Genomic DNA, 20,666 nt, shown 5'->3' on the forward strand with positions numbered 1-20,666 from the left:
ACCACCACCACCACCACCACCACCATCGTCGCCGCCGCCACCACCATCACCGCCGCCACCACCACCATCACCGCCGCCACCACCACCATCACCGCCGCCGCCGCCACCACCACCATCGCCGCCGCCGCCACCCCCACCATCGCCGCCCCCACCACTGCCACCACCGCCACCATCACCACCACCGCCACAACCGTCGCTGCCCCCACCACCACTGCCACAACCGTCACCGTCAACACCACCACCGTCGCCCCCACCACTGCCACCGCCACCACCACCACTACCACCACAGCACCACCACCGCCACCGCCACCGCCACCGCCACCATCGCTACCATCACATATTTTTATAAGGGTATTTATGCCTTTTAAAACATATTTCATTTCTATTCCTTAAATCAACCAAACACTGTAATATAATTCCTAAAGTCTATTCCTTCCGCGAACCAAACAATAGAATACAATTCCTATTTTATTCCTTGCCTATTCCATTCCTTATGGAATAGCACCTATTACCTCAAAATTCATTCCGTGAACCAAACATGCTGTTAGTTCTTCTTTCAAGATCTCCTTTTGGCATTCTTTTGCTCAATATTAAGAAAGCTCAATTAATTCTCTCTTCATTACTACCAAACAATACAACACCAAATTTCCAAAAAAAAAAAAAAAAAAAAAAAAAAAAAAACGCCTTAAGAAAGTCTTTTCTTTTTCTGTTTTTAGTCGGTTAACTAGGAAAAACTTAAGTTGATTTATCTCTTTTTTCAAAAAAAAAATAATTTATTTATTTCTTTGGAGTCCTTTAACGACTAGGGTCACAATACTAATTTCACCCAAAAGTCAAAGCACATTTTTGAGTACTGAACTTTCCCATTGACCTAGAAATTTAAGGCGGCTCCATTCCCAAAACCAATGATTGAACCCTTGATATTTGGTTAAGGATGAATGAGTCCCTTCCACTCAACCACACCCCCAAGTTAGGAAAATCTTTCATTGTATCTCCCATTATTTCTTCACAAAATTTTCCATTTCATTATTTCAAGTTTTATAGCTCTTCTTTCTTGTGTTTGTTTTTCCCGAGTTTAATTTTTGTATTTTATGAGAGTTTACTTATGAATATATGTAAATTAGGTGTTTAATAGAAGACGTATCTTAGCTTTTCATCCATTTTTATTGTTTTCTTTATTTATTTTTATTTTTTTTAAAAAAAAGGTACGACACGGAAATAAAATATTAATTTTGATACATAAAGGATTTGAAAGGGAAGCTCTCAAAAAGTATTAAGAGGGCGTTTGGTATTTTATAGGAAAAAATAATTAATATATTTGGTATTACCTAGATATTAAAAAGAAAAAAAATTGTAATTTATATTACACCGTCAATTATCAATGTCATTCGTAAATTATCAGTTGTGTAAATGTTTTCTCTCAATTTTTAAAATGGTATATATATCTCTCGTTCTGTACGGGAAGAGCGATATATGTATCTTTTCGAAAAATAAGGGGTAACATTTACATTACGGGAGGCATTATATGTACCGTTTTAAAAATTGAGAAACAACATTTACACCATTAATAATTCAATGATGACATTGATAATTGGCATATTATGAAGGAACATAAATTAAAATTTTCCCAAAAAAAAAAAAAGCATAAGAAAAAAATGTTCAAAGATAAATTTCATTGATAAGTAGTGTTATCTTTCGTAATGGTGGAAAAAATAAATGTCTTATATTTATAAGAAACTTTTATTAAATAATAAATACATAATTAAATAATCATCCGAAAAAATAATCCTACACCAAACTTTCCTAAGTTAAAAGATTGCAGCAAACGTAGGAAATAATTTTTCCTCTTTTAAATTCTCAGAAAAATTCAAACTTTTCTAACTACCAAACACCCTCAAAAGGTAAACTATATAAAAGATTATTAAGTTAAATCTCTAGTGTGACTTCGAATCTCCCACTACCCTTGAAATGTTTGTATTGTTATAAGAATCAAGATAAAATGCAATACTAATAAATAACCATTAACGCATAACTTTATGAACAAAGACGACTATAAACAATAGAAAATTTTCACACAAGATTTTCAACTTTCAAATACCCTTGCAGAGTTTCTTCACATTGTCAATTTCACGGTCTTTAGAATTTACCAAATATGCTTCTGTTTCAAGTGGTACTTTTCAGCCAGTCATCTCTGTATCACGACTTGCACTTTCGTCACTAACAGGTGAGCTAATCGATGCAAAAATATGCTCGATTTGTAGAGGAGAATGTCGAACTGCATACTGGAACAGAACCTGAAGAAGGAAAAACGAACTAAATGAATGTCCATGGACAGTGCATATATACATGTGTCTAGGTCGTTATTGGACTAACGGCTAACCTTGGAGTAACTATCAGCGAAGGCACGTGAACGGTTGGGTTTGCCAAGGTATTGCAAATCAGCCTTCTCCAGTTTACCATCTACCAAAACTAATCCACCTTCGCTAATAGAAAAACGCAGAAGGTCTCCCGAGCGTAGTCCAGTCTGAAGACAATTGAAAAGAAAATTGGAAAATTGATCAAGAACAGATCAAAGGGAATATAGTAGAAAGTTTTTCTTCAACCACATATATGATAACATTAGCTGATTGCAGAAAAGTGTTTGATAAATTAGATGTTAGCTGATAGCTGTTTGGTATAATTTCTTTTCTCAAAAAGCTATTTGAAAAAGCTGCTTTGAGCAGCTTTTTGAATTTTAGCATTTTGGAGTTACAAAAAGTTAATTAACCAAACACTTATATTGATTTTTTAACCAAGTCAAACAATTAATAGTGGTCAAATAAGCCAAAAATGACTGATAGGCTAACTATTTTACCAAACAGGGCCTAACCTGTTGGATGAATTCCGCATTCAAGCATCCAAATATAACAGGAGGATCATCTGACGTCGCCAGTCTCCCATCATCCAATAGCTCCAAAACTACCTGATTGAGCAACAAAAAAATAAAAAAATCAATGCCTAGTAGAGAATGCAATATCAAGCTTGATATAAAGATACCGGCATACCTGTTGTTGAGTTGGAATTTCTCCTTTATTATCAGTATCAATGACATACTGGCTACAATTTGTGTCCTTCCAAACCAACACAAGTGGTGTATTCCCTGTTTGATAGTGTGCTTGCCTATAGACGGGAAGCGGAGAACATATAGTGTCAGAATTAATTCACAATCAATTAAATGTGAAGATACTAGCCGAAAGTCGGTCAATATCAGTATTATGTAGTGAAGGATTCTCCTTTACTAAGGACAACCCATGAAAAGAAAAGCCATTACAGGTAAATGTTTGCAGTGCAGCATTCCAGGTAACTAGTAAAAATCATCGAAAATGTGCAGCAGAATACTTTATAAAGGTTTAAAATAAAAGAAAAAAAAATTCTTACTTATTGTAGAAAAGCAGTCCATCCTTGACATATGGCACGGGCCCTGTATAAGCAGAATGAAGTCCTTCCTGGACACAATCATAGACTGGAACGCTACTAAATCTATATCTATGGTACGTCGAGGGAGCCTCACAAGCCCCCGTCTCGGCAAGTTTAGTGTTCAACCAGTAGAATCGGAACTCAGCAGTGCACTCATATAACGAAAACCCCGCCCAACAAACCATGTCAATCACATAATACGTTTGATCTAACTGCCACTCCAAAGACAACCATAGCTACGTTAGAGTTATTGTAATACACACAATTAGTAATCGCACCACTAACCAATGAAATGTGACATTTAACCGTTACCTCATGAAATACACAATCAAGAATGCAATATGACTGAGCGGATTTATTATTGGTCCTGGCGCCGCTTGGTAAAGCAGAAGGAAACCGATGCAAGAGAGAGCCATTCCGTAGCCTACTGATCGTTGTCCCATTCGAAGACACAACAAAACATCGTTTTCCAGCAGGCCTTGCGGATACATACCTGCAGAGAAAATATAATCCTTTAAATTAGTAATTACTTCTTTTGTTCTCTAAGCCTAAATTATTACCCCCACCAAATTTCTTTCTGATGCTCAGTAATTGCATAAACTTGAGCAAATGAAATGGATAGCAATAGCAGAATCTAAAATTTTCTAATTCATCAAAGGAAATTGGAAATTATGCAGCAACATAGGCATACTTAAGTGAAAATCAATACGAAATAGATAATGAGGTGAACTGACCAGTCAGTACTGAGGTTATCAGGAACATCGATCATCCACTCAGGAAGCATAAGCTGTTTAGCGAACCAGCGGCGAGCTTCGGCTCCTCTGATTCTCGAGAGCTGACGAATATCATAGCCATCGCTCTGAGATGGATAATCGGGTTCAGTTTCCTCGGGTCCGGGTCCGGGTCCGGGTTCAAGCTCGGGCTCTTCGGAAAGGGATTGAAGCTCGTGGTGCTCGGACTGAATGGAGAGGATGGTGGAGGCTAAACGGCGCGCTTGCAGCTGAGCGTCGCGGCGGTTCTGTTCCTGGCGGAGAAGAGATTGCTCGCGGCGTCGTTGTTGGTCGGTGATCGCCGGACGCTTGAACGGACGGCGAATATCGTGTTGCCCCATCGTTGATTCACCTCGGTCGGAGTTCAAGGTATCCGGTTCAATGCTCTCCGGTTCCGGGATAGATGACAAGAATTCGGAAGGGCAATTGGCACACTGCCGCTCACTTTTGCCCGACGGCAAAAGGGGAAAAGGTTTCAAATTTCGTTTTGGATAAATTCCACTTTGATCCTTAAAATTTAGTATATATAAAATGCACCCTAAGGTTTCTAAAATTTCATTTTAGGGCTGTCAGTATGGTTGAGCACTTGAGCATTGGATGGGTTCGAACGGTTCGGGTACACGGGTGACCAATCTGAACGGACTTCGGTTAAGGTGTTCAGTGTTGAAGACCCAATTCGTGTTTTTTTATGTATAAACTCATCCAAAATTTTATTAATTTACTAAAACAAATTGACTGATTTTACTTTCATTTTTTTATGTTTCATCTAAAAACTACAAATCTTCAATACATCAATTCTGTCAAAGTTCAAACATACATACAAAATAGAAATCTTCAATACATCAATTCTGTCAAAGTTCAAACATACGTACAAAATAGAATAGAACATACAAATTTACAGTTTAGTAGCTAAAGTATTGCCATTAACAAAAATACAAATTGGCATCAATAAAAGTAATATAGTTTAATGCCCTTTCTAAAAATCAGGAGTCAAAAAAGTGATCCATCATTTCTATTAGGACTCTATGTATCTGAGTCTGTTTAGAACTTCTTATCCTCGTCACACTGTGACTCTCTACTTCTTATCCTTATCACACTGTGACTCTCTATTGTATATATTCACATCATCTTATCTCATTGTAATCAAGTTCAGAAAATATAATACAATCAGTTCTCATCTGGCCTAGCTAGGGTTTTGTGATTCATAAAATCAAGAAGATGCAGCGTTGCGGTGACAACCTTAGTTACCGTGGAGGTCAGCAACGTGGTTTCGATGATCCGTGTCAAATTTGTGAAGGTTTCGGCCACATAGGAGTCAATTGTTTTTGGCGCTATGATGATCCGTGTCAAATTTGTAAACGTTTTGGTCACACGGGAGTCAATTGTTTTTGGCGCTATGATGATCCATGTCAAATTTGTAAACGTTTTGGTCACACGGGAGCCAATTATTTTTGGCGCTATAATGATCCGTGTCAAATTTGTAAAAGTTTCGGTCACACGGGAGTCAACTGTTTTCGGCAATATTCAGGGGCTCCGGGTTCTCAGGCTAATTTGGTGTTTCAGAATGGTTCAGTTGCTAAAACCTCGTCAAATTCTCATACTTGAGTTCCGGACACTGGAGCCACAAATCATGCAACTCCAAACATCGCTGCCCTTTCTACATCAGAGAAGTACCATACACTGGTAATGACACTTTACGTGTCGGTGACGGTATGGGTTTATCTATTAGTCATGTTGGTCATGCCTCTTTTAATACCCCTTCTAGATCATTTACATTGTCTGATATACTTCACGTTCCACGTTTGTCTAATTCTTTATTATCTGTTCAGAAGTTTGCATCCGATAATAAAGTCTTTTTTGAGTTTCACCCCTCCCTTTTTGTTGTGAAGGATATCAATACCAAGGAAATACTTCTTCGGGGCAATAGTTCGGGGGGACTATACACACTTTCATTACTTAGTTCGTCTCCGTCAGCGTTTCTTTCCGCTCGTGCCTCGGCTTTCACTTGGCACAATCGTCTAGGTCATCCTCATAACCGTGTTCTTAGCCATATACTTCGTTCTTGTTTGGTTAGTGGGTCTCGTGTTAATATTCGTTGTCATAATTCTTTATGCAATGCGTGTCAATTAGGCAAATCTGCCCATTTTCCCCTCCCTCGTGTTGCTTCCTCTAGTTCTCAAGTCCTAGATCTTATTTACACAGACATTTGGGGTCCTGCACCCACTTTATCTACTTCTGGCTTTCGTTATTTTGTGATCTTTTTGGATGACTATTCCCATTATACATGGTTCTTCCCTATGAAATTAAAGTCTGATCTTTATGTCATCTTTGATAAATTTCGCACTCTTGTTGAACGGTCCTTTAATTGCAAAATAAAGGTCATTCTTGAGGAAAAAAGTAATCTTAGTATCAATAGATCCAATTGAGGCACAACCAATGTTGCTCTCTCTCAATCCTTAAAGAAGATGTCTTCTTCAATGTAGAGATTAAGGATGAACAAGTTCGTTACGTACTTATCTCTCTCTAGGGTTTCTTTCTAGAGTTTCTCTCTAATTCCCTACTAGGGTTTGCCTAGGGTTTCGTACGTTGATCAGCAGGGTTTTTCGACGAGTCTTTGTCCGCTCCAGCGGGTTTGTGACGCCGGGAAGGACGCATGGAACGACAGAATCATGCGGTGGTGAGGAGGGGTTGGCGGAACGAGGTTTGCGGCGCCGGGAAGGAAATCTGGAACAACAGAATCATGCGGCGATTGAGGAGGGGTTGGCGGAATGAGGTTTGCGGCGTCGGGAAGGAAGTCTGGAACAACAGAATCATGTGGCGATAGAGGAGGAATTGGTAGAAGGGTATGCGGGTATCTCTTTGCTCGACGAGGAGGAGATGTTGATTCCGGCAGGGGGGGTTGTTGCGCCGGTGGTGGGGGTGGAGGGCCGTACATGGGTTCTTGTTGGAAGGTTTTTGACGCGAAAGATGGTGAAGCTTGAATTCATGCGGGAGGTGTTGGCTTTCGTATGGCAGCCCGTGTGTGGTGTGCAGGTTTCAGAGTTGCAACCGAATCTTTTTATGTTTGTTTTTATCATCAGACAGATTTGCAACGTGTGATTGATGAGGGGCCGTGGTCCTTTGATAACCATACCTTGGTGTGTCGACCGGTGGAAGATGGGATGCTGCCGAATGATGTGGTTCTTGATACGGTTGATATGTGGGTCCAGATCTATGGACTCCCGATGGTTATACATCAATGATCATACAGGAGCAGGTTGGTAATTTTCTGGGAGGCTTTCTGAAGGGGGATGAGAGGTTTGATGATCGTCCGTGGAAGGCGTTCTACCGGATCCGTGTTAGTATTCCGGTGGCTAAACCGTTGCGTCGAAGAATGAAATTTGCAAAGCGGGATAAGTCTTAGTGTTGGGTGACATTCAAGTATGAAAGGCTGCACACTTTTTGCTTCTTCTGTGGCTTACTGGGCCATTCATACAAGTTCTGTTTACAAGCGCGAAATTCGACCCTCGCTTTGGATCAGTATCCGTATGGGGTGGAGATGAAGGCGGGGTTACCACGCGGCCCTAGGCCGGTGGGCAGTTCGTGGCTGGTTCCTGTTGGGGGAAGAGAGAAGAGGTGGCCGAGAGGGGAGGTAGGCCGTGTGCTACGGGTGGGGGGGTTGCGGTGGGGGCTTTGGCGGAGGGCCAACCGGTGAGTGGCGAGGGGGTGGTGTGTGGTCCGAAAAGGCGCAGGGAAGAAAGGGGTACTGAGGATCTCACGGGGAGGGATGGTGAGGGAGTGGTGGAGAGGGTTGGGGAGGATGTGGCAATGCCGGATATTTCAAAAAAACTTGTTCATGGCGGGCTCTGGTTCCCAGACCCGCCCATCCTTATGAGTACCTTGAGTTGGAACTGTCGTGGCTTGGGTGATCCACGAACAGCTCGGGAAGTAGTGGATATGGCATCCAGAAAGAAACTCGATTTTATTTTTCTTATGGAAACGAAGGTTGCTAGAGATCATGCTGAACGGTTGCGGGTGAAATTAGGGTTCCAGGGGTTGTTCTATGTGGATAATAGGGGCGTAGTGGAGGATTGGCACTGTTGTGGAAAACGAATGATACAGTGAGTCTGCTAGGTTACTCTCGTAACCATGTGGATGTCGAGGTATGTATGGATGGTTTTGCGCCCTAGAGGATGACGTGTTTTTACGGTTTCCCGGATCGTGGGGACAGAGGGGAGTCATGGAATCTTTTGAGACACTTGAGCTCCCGGTCTATGCTGCCTTGGGTGGTCTTGGGGGATTTCAATGACTTGCTTTTTCAGTATGAGAAGAGGGGACGTTGCAGACATCCTGAATCGCTGTTGAGGGGTTTTGGTGAAACACTTGAGGACTGCGGCTTGATACAGATCCCCATGATTGGTTATCAGTTTACATGGGAGAAGGGGGAGGAGACGGAGGATTGGATGGAGGAGAAGTTGGATAGAGTTGTAGCGACTGATGAGTGGCGGGGGTGGTGGAAGGAGCCCGGGTCTATAATGTACTGACCAGGAGATCGGATCATTCGGCTCTCTTCCTGGACATACGGCCGGGGGGGGGGGGGGGGGGGGTTTATGTGTTGGTCCGCGACATTTTCGTTTTAAGATGGCCTGGCTGCTGGATGAGGGATGTAGGGATGTGGTGGAAGAGGCATGGGGACATGGGGTGGAGGATCTACAGGCCCGGGTAGAGAGATGTGGCGTAAAGCTACAGAAGTGGGGTGGTGACCGTTTCCATAAGTTTGGGAAACGGATCGCTAGTCTCAAGAAACAACAGTTGAATTGCCGTGGTCGTCTGAGCCCCCAGGCGTTAGCAGACTTTCGCCGTCTGGAATCTGAGTTAGTAAGATTGGAGAAGGAGGAGGATGTATTCTGGAGACAAAGGGCGAAGCAGCATTGGCTTCGTGGGGCGGATGCAAACACTCGCTTCTATCACAGGTATGCTTCTGCCCGAAAGCGTAAGAATACTATTTTACGACTTAAAGATGAGTTGGGAGGATGGGTAGATGGTGATGGTATGAGAGCAGTTGTAATGAGTTATTTTAATAATATTTTTGCTGTTAACCCCGATGTGAGTAATGGAGTGGACTTTTTTGCCTCTATCCCTACTCGTGTTACCGACACCCATAATGAATGGCTAAACCGGCCGTATGACCCGGGAGAGGTGAAAGATGGGTTGTTTGCTATGTTTCCAGACAAAGCACCGGGACCGGATGGAATGAATCCGGGTTTTTATCAGAAGTTTTGGGACATAGTTGGTCCAGATGTGACTAGTTGTGTGCTTCAGTGTCTGAATACGGGGTCCTTGCCAACTGGTCTTAATGAATCAAATATTGTGCTTATTCCAAAAACGCAGTCTCCTGAGATGGTCACGGATCTACGCCCGATTGCCTTGAGTAATGTTGTTTATAAGATTATTGCAAAAGTAATCGCTAATCGTATGAAGCCCCTTTTAGGCGATATTATTTCTGTATCGCAGAGTGCATTTATTCCTGGCAGGTTGATTACTGATAATATCTTGATAGCTGCCGAGGTTGGACATTTTCTTAATAGGAAGCAGTTGGGTAAGGTGGGGTGGGGAGCTTTGAAGTTGGATATGGCAAAAGCCTATGACAAGATGGAATGGGCATTTTTCAGAAACATGATGTTGGCTTTAGGCTTCCAGGTGGGATGGGTAAATCTAATTATGGAGTGTGTCACTACTGTTTCGTATAATATTATGATTAATGGTGTGTCTGGAGGACAGTTAACCCCATCTCGCGGGCTCCGTCAGGGGGATCCTTTGTCCCCATACTTGTTTCTTATCTGTGCGGAGGGGTTATCATTGTTGTTACAACAGGCTCAGGATAGAGGTGATGTACATGGTTTAAGGGTGGCGAGAGGAGCACCTGCTCTCTCACATCTTTTGTTTGCGGATGACAGCCTCCTATTCTTTAAGGCAAATGTTGGTGAGGCACAGGCAGTTAAACGGTGTCTTACTGATTATGAGAAGCTTTCTGGTCAGACTATTAATTATAATAAGTCAAATATTTGCTTTAGTAGGAACACTCACAGGTTGAAAGAAATTTGGTGGCTGCCATAATTTGGGGTTCATCAAGCACAAAATTTTGGAAAATATTTGGGGCTGCCAGCATTTGTGGGGAGGAATAAACGGGCGGTGTTTGCTTATGTGGAGGATAAGGTGAGACAGAGAATTGGCTCCTGGAATAAGAAACTTTTGTCTAGGGCAGGTAAAGAAATTCTACTCAAATCGGTGGCACAGGCAATGCCAACGTTTACTATGAGTGTGTTTTTGTTACCTGACTCACTATGCAAGAACCTGGAGCGTGTTATGAATAGATTCTGGTGGCGCAATGGGAGGGATGGGGGAGGAATACATTGGCTCGCCTGGGATAAAATGAGTGTACCAAAGAAATATGGGGGCCTAGGTTTTAAGGATTTGAGAGCTTTTAATGTGGCTATGCTGGGTAAGCAGGGCTGGAGATTTTTGACAGATCCCCATTCTCTCGTGGCAAGAATATATAAGGCAAGGTATTACCCAAAGTCAGATTTTTTGAATGCCTCAGTTGGAAATAATCCAAGTTTCCCATGGAGAAGTATAATGGCTGCCCAAGGACTCATTATCCAAAATATTAGGCGGAGGATTGGAAATGGGGACTCCACTTTGGTTTGGGGTGACCTGTGGTTGTCGTGTGAATCTGAGCCAAGAATTATGTCAGAGAAACCTCCCCACCTTGGGGAAGTCAAAGTTTCTGGGTTAATTGATCCGGCATCAGCTACCTGGGACATACCTTTGCTTAATGAGCTATTTCCTGCAGTGGAGGCAGAGCAGATTGCGGCTGTTCCAATTAGTCCGGCCTATGATGATATGTGGTATTGGCATGGGGACCCCAAAGGAATTTATACGGTAAAAGCTGCCTATCGTAATTTAATGGGAACCATTTCTGTACCCCCAAATGGTTTCACATCTTGGAATAAAATTTGGAACCTAAAGGTACCCCCGAAGTGGAAAGTTTTCTTGTGGAGAGCTGTGAGAGGAGTATTACCCACCACTATGAACCTTTATAATAGGAGGGTAGATGTCCCATTAGCATGCCCTTTGTGTGTCCTAACCTCTGAAAATATTTTACATTCATTAGTACAATGTGAATTTTCTAAATGTGTGTGGAATATTTCGGGTTTTGACGTGCAGAGTACGGTGGATGATGACTTTGGTGTGTGGCTTGAATTATTGCTACGAAATGTTGATGCGAAACAATTTATTTCTATGGTGGCCATTATGTACAATATTTGGATGCAACGGAATACGGCGGTGTGGGAGCATAAAGTGGGTAGACCACGGCTTGTGTTCGAACGGGCAATGGCTACTTTGTCGGCGTGGTGTTCGGCTACGAGCCGCATGGAGAGGCAGCAGCCGTCTCATGCTGCCACTGCCGTCAGTGGGCAGTCCGAGACACGGCGAACTACTGCCATCACTGGGCAGTCCGAGACGCAGCTTCGCTGCTCCCTTGACGCAGCTTATTCGGCCACAACGCGAAGGGGGGCGTACGGCATTTTACTCCAGGATGCGAATGGAAATTTTTTGGCAGCCAAAAAGGTCCTTTACCGCTATGTCAGGGACCATTTATGGCGGAGGCGTATGCATGTAAGGAGGCCCTATCCTGGCTTAGGGAACGTGGAGTCACGAAGGTGGAGCTACGGTCAGATTGTTCGAATCTATGTCACGCACTTGGTAATTCAGCGACTGAGTTTCGCACTTATGATGGTTTAGCTGTTTCAGCATGTCGGGATTTGATGAATCTTTTTATTTCCTGTTCTGTTGTTTATATTCCTCGTTCTTTAAATATTTTAGCTCATTCGTTAGCTCAGTCAGCCTCTACGCAGGCAAACTCTATGTTGTGGGAGGATAACCCTCCTTCCTTTATTTCGGCTTTGATTGATATATATATACAGCAGTTTACTTTCAAAAAAAAAAAAGATCCAATTGAGGCAAAAGAAAACATTGTTATGTGACGAAAAGGTTTTCTCTATTTTCTTGTTTGACAAAATGACATAAGAATAAGAGGCATAAATGTTTCAAAAAAAAAAAAAAAAAAGAGGCATGATTTTTTTTTTTTTTTTATATCTAAAAATAGATTCCCTTCTCTGGTTATTATTATATGCTAAAATATTTTTTGGGAGTTTAATTAAGAATTTTTAATTTATAAAGTGGGTATTTTGATATGTTGTTATACTTTAAAAATGATGTTAATAAGGTGCAAATTTTTAAATAATTTGTGTGTTACTAATAGCCAACTTAGGCTTACGTTGTTTTTAAACTTAATTTCCAGTCACTGCTATCATACTTAAAGTGAATGGCCCATTTTTAATAGAGAAATATTAGGGTAGAACAAGATACCTTCAAACTTTGAATTCGAAATAATTCATTTAATTAAATATTGTTATACTTTTTTTTTTTTATAAACAAAATATTGTTATACTTAAGTTACCAATTGATAAAATAATATGGGTCAATTCCATCTAAGTTGGTCAAACTGTTGATTTGTAAGTTGCTGGTCATACTGTTGACTTATAAATTGTAACCATAAGGTTACAAATTCGATTCTCAGCGGAAGTGACGTTGAGTAATAGTTGGGAGTTTTCCTCGTCACTCTATACATACGTCCATATGAAACATTATAATTGTACTTTTAAAAGATATATTTATGATTTTATCACGAAATTTGTATCGATGAAACATTATAATTCTACTTTTTAAAAATATATAGAGAAAATAGTCAAATAGACCCATAAACTTTATACAACATGTCAATTAGGCCCTTGAACTTTTAACACGTACAATTAAACCCTCAAACTTATTAAAATCGGTCAAATAAATCCAATTTACCGGTAACCAGCATGTTACTGGTAAAATTACCGTTGTTGACCGGTTGTCATTTACTGCCGTCAATAACAACATCACCGCCACAAGTCGATTACCGATTAACTGGACCGGGTGCCTTCTTTCGATTGACAAAGAAGGCGACTAGTCCAATTGCCTTCTTGAAGAGGAAGGCAACCCACGTGGGTCGCCTTCTTGCAGAAGAAGGTGACTGGCATAGTCGCCTTCTTCGTTGACAATGGCGATCGACAACTGTTCATCGGTTGCCCCTTTTTATTTTTGTCGAAATCCATATTAACCGGTTTATTTCATGTATATAACTAGTTATTGAGTCTAAATGCATCAAAGTGATCATTTCAAAAATTTTAATTATATTTTAAAAAATTTATGAATCTAATTAATCTATTGTATACAATTCAAGAGCGTATTTGATTTTTTTCCAAAAAATATACTTATGCAATGCGTTAATCATTTTGTAATTTTGTATCGTAGCAGGTAATGCGGCGCGGGGCTTGGTGCATCATGCATGGTATTCCAACAGGGCGGAGCATGAATAATGCAATGTCACGTATAACTTGGCTTGTCGGAGCTGTAACACAAATCATGTGGGTGTTACCAAAACGACAAACTAATTAAATTCTGTCCAACTAATTAAGTATTTAAGTCCCAACTGCAGTACACTGTACACCACATATATTATTATTATATCACACTCCTCTTTCCTCTTTACTACACTGAGATATACTGTAAAATATTTTGTAAAAATATCCAATTTAATAAATATTTATCACTTTATTATAAAAAATTATTTAAATAAGAAGTTGAAATAACATATATTTATACCTAACCAACTAGTTTAGTATATATTTTCAAAAAAAAAAAAAAAAAAAAAAACTAGTTTAGTATATACTCTGATGACACATTTGTTACAATTTCAAATGAATCGTCATAAGATAAAATCTCGGTGGTAGGAGCATTGATTTTTTGAATTGAAAAAGTTTGAAAAAATATAAAATATATATTACCTTATACAAAATTATGAATATTTAAAAAAACATATATTTATACATAAAAATCAAAGAATACCACTTAAAAAATTAATGTATGGAATATTAAATATTGTTATTAAGGAATTAATTTCATATTTAGTCCGACATTTTAATATTAAATTTTCAACTAATAATCGAACTCCATTTTTTGCGCATCACCTTCATAATAGTTTATATTTACTACATTTAAGCATGTTTCTTTGTTACCATTTTTTTTTTTTTTACTTCATTGAATCTTCATTCAATGCATTTAGATAAATTCAATCAGAACATAAATGTTTACCGTTGTACTTTAATATGTCTATCATATTAAAAATGATAATTGATTAATGTTGAAGGGGTAGCGATATACTTTTTCATCATCATATTCAAGAAGAATATATTGAATTAGTGATGATGTGTCAAATTTGAAAATAATTATAAAAGTTAAAAATAAAGCATGATTAAATTAGATAAATCTGAAAATATTATTATACTCTGTAGAAAAGAAAAGAAAAAAAAAACTGTAGAAAGTTCTGAGCGCTAAAAACCCAACTCCATTTCAAAATTTAAATTAAAAAAAAAAAGATTCGGCTGTCCAAAGTCGTCGTCTTCATCGCTCATTCCAAAGCTTTTTCCTTTCTCCGCTTCACACTCATCTCTCTCACTCTCCGCATTTACTGGAAAGAAAATGGGTTGCGTTTCGTCCACTCTGCTCAGCCGCGACGAGGAGTTCGCGCAGATCGGCGGCTCGGCGGGTCTCGGCCACCACATTGTGTCGCTCACCTCCACCACTTATGGCCTCTTGACACTCGATCCGCCGGCGCCGGCGCCGGCGTCGTCCTCCGACGAGGAGGAGGAGGAGGAGAAGAAATCATCATCTTCTCCTCCGGTGTGCACCACTGCGCCAGTTACGCCCATTCCGCCTACACGGTTCAGTCTTGGCTCGCTCTTTGCTAGCCCGTTGCTCTCGGAGCCCCGACCGCTCAAGCTCTCCGAACCGCCGTCTGAAGTTATCAACTCCTGGGAGCTCATGTCCGGCCTCGATTCAGCGCAGCAGGCCAGCAATAGCGCTGCTCAGAGCTTCCGATTTGCCGCTCTACCCTCTTCCAATTCCACCGCGGATTATACCTTCAGGTTTTCTCAGCCCTTGTTTAAAAACGAAAATTCAAACCCTAATCTCTCCTCCGGCGAGGTTCTAAAGCCACCGAGCTTAATCGAAGCCGTCCTTGCTAAGAAATCATCCAATTCCAAGCACACTTCCCTGGACGCGTTCCAAGAGCTCTGCCCACCAAATGGGGAAACCAGGGTGGTGATATATACGACGACGTTGCGGGGCGTAAGAAAAACCTTCGAGGCTTGCAATGCAGTTAGATCCGTGATTGAGGGCGCTGGGGTTCTGCTCTGCGAAAGGGACATTTCAATGGACAAAGGGTTCAAGGAAGAGCTCAGGGAGCTAATGAAGGAGAAAGATAGCAGTGAGCTAATACCTCCCAGGGTGTTTGTGAAAGGGAGATACATAGGAGGAGCTGAGGAACTCCTAAGGATTGCTGAAGAAGGTGGGTTGGGAGATTTGCTTCAAGGTTTGCCTAAATTGAGAGCTGGGTATGTGTGTGAAGGTTGCGGCGGGGCTCGATTCTTGCCGTGCTTTACCTGTAATGGAAGCTGTAAGATGGTTATGGCGGTGAGGGAAGACATGGAGGAGAAGCATGGTAGGACTGTAGTGGTGAGGTGCTCTCATTGCAACGAAAATGGCTTGGTTCTCTGCCCCATTTGTACCTAGAGGATGCATCTATCTGCGATGAGTTTTGCAGAATTGCAGCTTGATTGCTTGGTCAGTTTCAAACTCCATCTCTTTTACTGCTAATTTAATTAGTGAAAATGTCTCTTTTGTGCCATTCAAGATTTATGCTTCTTGTTTAAATTGGAATGGTTACTGTTCCCAGATTTGAATTGTCTCTTTGGGCAATTTGAATGTAATAGACAGAGTCTAGTCAACCAAAGGGAGAAGCTTCCTGTTGTGGGATACTATTTGCTTGTAGATCTGCACCATAAGGCCTTCAATTGTCAATGATGCTGTGTTTAACTGTTTATGGTTGATTAATTATCACACTTTGTGCAGCTTAGTACTGGTTTTAATTTTTAAACCATATTATGATCGAAAATTCCAGCCTGCTACTCTTCTTCAATTTAGAAAAACTCAAGAACTTGATAACCACAAGGTTACAAGCTCGACTCCTAATGTGAGCATTTATTGACTTTTTTGGTTTAAGCCAGCAGTTATCGGCAATCTAGGCTGGAGGCAAAGTCACCTGCTTTCTTAGTTTAAGCCAGTAATTATCGACAATCTAGGCTGGAGGCAAAGTCACCTCCTTCCAATTGAAAAGGAGGTCGGAGGCCGCGACGTTTTGCCTAGCCAAAAATAATTAATTTTTTATTTTTATTTTTATTTACTTTTAACGTGTTTGTTACTAATAAATTAGGTTTAATTGCATAATTTTAAAGAGTTAAAGTGTGTAATTGGAGCTTTTTAAAATTAGAGGACTAATTGCTTTTTCACCGAAAGTTGAAGGGTCTATTTGACCATTTTTCCAAAAAGAAAAAAATAAACTCAAGTTTAAATAGTAGAATTGGTACTTTTATCTTGAAATGTCCAAGTTAGAGATAGACATAATTGAAGAATGTGTTTCATTTCAATTAAAAATTAAACTTTATATTTTTGTGCCAAAAGTGTAGTTGTATTTTGCATATATCACTTACTTAAATACAATGATTCTAAATGTTCAAGTTTTTGCTATTCAAGTTAACATTACTTAATATTCTATCTTATGTAGTTGTGTTCTATGCAATTATGCTTATAATATTGCAATTTTATGATGTCAGGGCTCTGTTGTACTTTGGAGCATAGAAAATGGACTTTGCATTTTACAACTTGAGAGTACTTCAAAGAATGGGATTTAGCATTTTACCCTCATCCTTTGATGTTGAAGAGCAGTTTCAACTGTAGGAAGGGAAAGGACTTAGCCAGAAATTATTTTCTTTAATGTATCAAACTATCAATAGACAATACTCCATATGTAAATTACTTAGACTTAAAAAAGAATTAGTAAAATATTAATGTTTCTATTGGCAAAACTTTCTTTTGTCTGCAATACTAACTATAGATGTTTTAGTCATCTTGAACAACACATCCATTTCCTCAATTTCTTTTTGTAATATATATAATATTAAATATATCTTGCATTTGGTATTAGAGTTTTGCATCATCCATTTTAGCTATACAACTAATAAGAGCTCGGTATCTGCTGACTTTGTTATTGAAGCTATCACATTGTCATATTTCATCAGCACAGTTCAAAAAACTTTTTCAACCACTGTACCATCTTCAATGGTGTCTCTGAATAATATCATCTTATTCAACATATCAATAAGATTGTAGAAATACATTTTCTGTAAAGGTCATCTTACACCGATTGTACAACTTTCTCAACGTTTGTAACTTGGACTTCTGTGCCTAGTCAACTCCTTTTTGCGACACATTTAAGATGTCCAAGTCTGCTTCGTTGATTCAGCACCAATTAATTGTCCAAAAATAGAGTAATCAACACTTTGGTGAATCCGTCCAAGACTAATTGATCTTGCCGTATAGCAATTGAATTAGCTCTATCTGGTAGACTAGGATCAACAAAGCTTCAAAGATTTTAAACTTTCAAATGTGTGTACATTATAATTTGTCAATAATTGTGCTCTATTTTTTCATCTGATTTGGGACTAGATATATAATATTGAAATTCATTATCATATCTCATTACGAGAAATATTTTGAGATTAGAAGTTTGACAGGCTCTGATACCAAATGATATGCGTGTGCGCGTGCCCACACACATATATATAGTATCATTTGGTATTAGAGTGAAAAGGTATGATAAAAATTTTTGATACATGTAAGATATATGTTATATGATATATCTTTATAAATAAATAAATAAATAAATAAATAAATATATATATATATATATATGTGTGTGTGTGTGTGTGTGTGTGTGTGTTAATATCATTTTTGCTGGCTTTTAAATGATCTACTTCAGAAATCTCTACTGTTGCTCCAATGCATAGTCTTCAAGGCTTTACACAGCTAAAATGCCTCTTCCCCTGACTAGTGTATCTTCATTCTTTTGACTCTGCATTATAAATGTGCAGATAGAAGTTAAAAAACTATGACTCTTTTGGCAATGTTGAAGACTTAATAATGTCTAAAATTGTAATATTATTATCGCTTATTTAAATTTAATAATATTATTATTTATGGGTGTTGATGAGAATTGATCATGGAACTCTAAAGATTCTACCTGGCACGATCATGATTAGTTTAAATAGGTAGAGTCTTCTTAGGGGTGTGTATTCAATCATGACTTTCATAGAGTTTTAAAGATTTTTATGAACTTTAAAAATACACCCCCTAAATCAAGAGATGAGGAATTAAAAAAAAATGTGGAATTTGAGATTAAATTAAAAAAATGTGGAATTTGAGCTCAAGCTATTTATAGAAGGAGATGAGGTTTGAGACTAGTCCAAATTAGAAAGAGGCAAGGTTGGAGCAAATATTGAAGATTAATTTACCAAGGTGGCGTGAACTTCATCAGACTATGTTGCATGAAGATTAATTTGTGTGGACTTGAAGATCAGATTGCTACTAAACATTTTTAATGTCTCACTGCACAGAACATTAAAAGTGAGATAAAGTCTATAAAGTTCTCGTTTAGACTGAAAAGGCTACGAGACCAGTTGACAAGAATTCAAATTTGAGATTGTCTTTTTTTTCACCGGACAAATTCTCAAACATCTATATAAAGATGAAAATATGAAGAAGTCAAGTATCGATTTTATGCAAATGAACAAGTTCTATATACGAAAAATTTAAGTGAAAAATCTATAGTGCAAAATCTTCATCTTAAAAAGAGAGACTTAGCTATTCATTGAAGAATCCATTAAGAAGTCTTAAAGTTGGAAGCAAAGAAAAATCTTGTTTTTCAAACAAGTGGTTTCTCTACCGAAGTGTAGATAGAGGATAGTAGCACGGAGTTGTGAAATCCTGGTTGCAGTGCTGAAGGCACTGGTTTGGTGTGATTAGTGTGGGTTTGGTGATCAAAGCACTAGATCAAAAAATTCATTGTATCTTGTAACCAAGGAGTGGTGGATATAGTGAATTTCTCCTAAAGATAGAAGTAGAGTGGAGTAGAAGGATTACATACACCTTCGAACCACAATAAATTCATGTGTTCATTATTGCTTTATTTTATTTATTATTGCATGCATGATCTACCCGTGATTTACACTATACACAATCTCACACATCTTTAAATTCCACTGTGCACAAGACACTGTCAAATTGTTAAGTGTTTTGATTTTATATTGCTTAGCAAAATTCGCAATTGTTTGTAAAAGTCTATTCCCCCCTCTAGACTTTTACTCCATCTATTTTGGGACCAACAATGCGCTCATCGTGAACGAGTTCAGGCTCCCTCCATGATGGTTCCCTAGTTTTGGCCTTAGTTGCGGTCTCGGCCCCCTTACATTTGGGCCCTTTCCTTAGCGGTGCCTTCCTCCCAGCTCGTGGAGTGGTGAGTCGAGTAAGGGGATGATTTGCTCTAGTGTCCGGGTCAACGACCAACTATCAGGACAAGCCGGGCTGCCCCCCCCCCCCTACTGATGGGTAACCCACACTCCAACGATGTTAGCATTCTTTTGGGCTAAAGATTGAATGTTAGGTCCGACTCCCCCTCCGTTGGTTCTACCGACGAGAGCTTCTCCTCCACTGGCTATAGTACCAGTCAAACCTCTCACGTTCCCTAGGTAAGGAACTGACCCTCACAAATCAAACTGATCCCTGCCTTGCCCGGTATGACTTTTCTGTAGGTTCCGGGAATACTCGTTTTGTGACTAGGCCATTTCGGTGTATCTCGATTCTGATTGCGTAAAAGGGGTAGAAACTAGGAACCCGTGTTTTTCATAGAGTTCTCCACATACGAGGGACCGAGTACACCATAAACTGTATGTAGGCCCGAGATACTGACCCAAATAATAAATAAATAATAAAAGATGTAGCTCAAATAGTGGTCTAGGAATAATAATGTTGTTGCTAGGAATTAAACCATGGTGTATGGGTTAGAGATTAGGACCAAAAGCCACCAAGCTAGGAAGGTTATTATGATTTAAGGGATGATGTCTTAAGATGAATTAATGGTACCTTATATAGTACATATAGAGAATATTGCGGATGGTTGACAAATGTACGACATTGACTAGTCTTCATTCTTGGGTGTGTCCCTTCAACTACTTTGCTTCTAGTGCACTCCCATGCACATGTGGAGAGATTCATGCCCTTTAGTACACAAGATAAGTAGTGGCTTGGTGGGTTGGGGTGTGTGTTACCTTGTAGAGGTCATGTGTTTAATACCCCTTGGCGGCACATCCATTAATATTTTGCTCCATACTTCATTCTTCATTCCCTTGCAAT

The 20,666-nt window shown here is 39.6% G+C and overlaps 2 protein-coding genes across 2 annotated transcripts; one reads left to right on the forward strand and one right to left on the reverse strand.

Annotated features, from left to right (window-relative positions):
* Positions 1-1,995: 1,995 nt before the first annotated feature.
* LOC109157137 (snurportin-1) lies at positions 1,996-4,718 on the reverse strand. Its single transcript, XM_019305035.1, has 7 exons — positions 4,191-4,718; positions 3,769-3,949; positions 3,418-3,668; positions 3,045-3,159; positions 2,870-2,962; positions 2,381-2,524; positions 1,996-2,294 (listed from the first exon to the last, which is right to left on the reverse strand). Exons 1-7 carry the CDS (start codon positions 4,565-4,567, stop codon positions 2,178-2,180), a joined length of 1,278 nt encoding a protein of 425 aa, XP_019160580.1. The 5' UTR covers positions 4,568-4,718; the 3' UTR covers positions 1,996-2,177.
* A 10,019-nt stretch (positions 4,719-14,737) lies between these two features.
* LOC109157000 (uncharacterized protein At5g39865-like) lies at positions 14,738-17,278 on the forward strand. Its single transcript, XM_019304886.1, has 2 exons — positions 14,738-15,983; positions 17,033-17,278. The coding sequence occupies exon 1, from the start codon at positions 14,841-14,843 to the stop codon at positions 15,930-15,932; it is 1,092 nt and encodes a 363-aa protein (XP_019160431.1). The 5' UTR covers positions 14,738-14,840; the 3' UTR covers positions 15,933-15,983; positions 17,033-17,278.
* The last annotated feature ends 3,388 nt before the right edge of the window (positions 17,279-20,666 follow it).

This window comes from Ipomoea nil, unplaced genomic scaffold (genome assembly GCF_001879475.1).
Source record: "Ipomoea nil cultivar Tokyo-kokei standard unplaced genomic scaffold, Asagao_1.1 scaffold2761, whole genome shotgun sequence".
Taxonomy (NCBI): Eukaryota; Viridiplantae; Streptophyta; class Magnoliopsida; order Solanales; family Convolvulaceae; genus Ipomoea; species Ipomoea nil.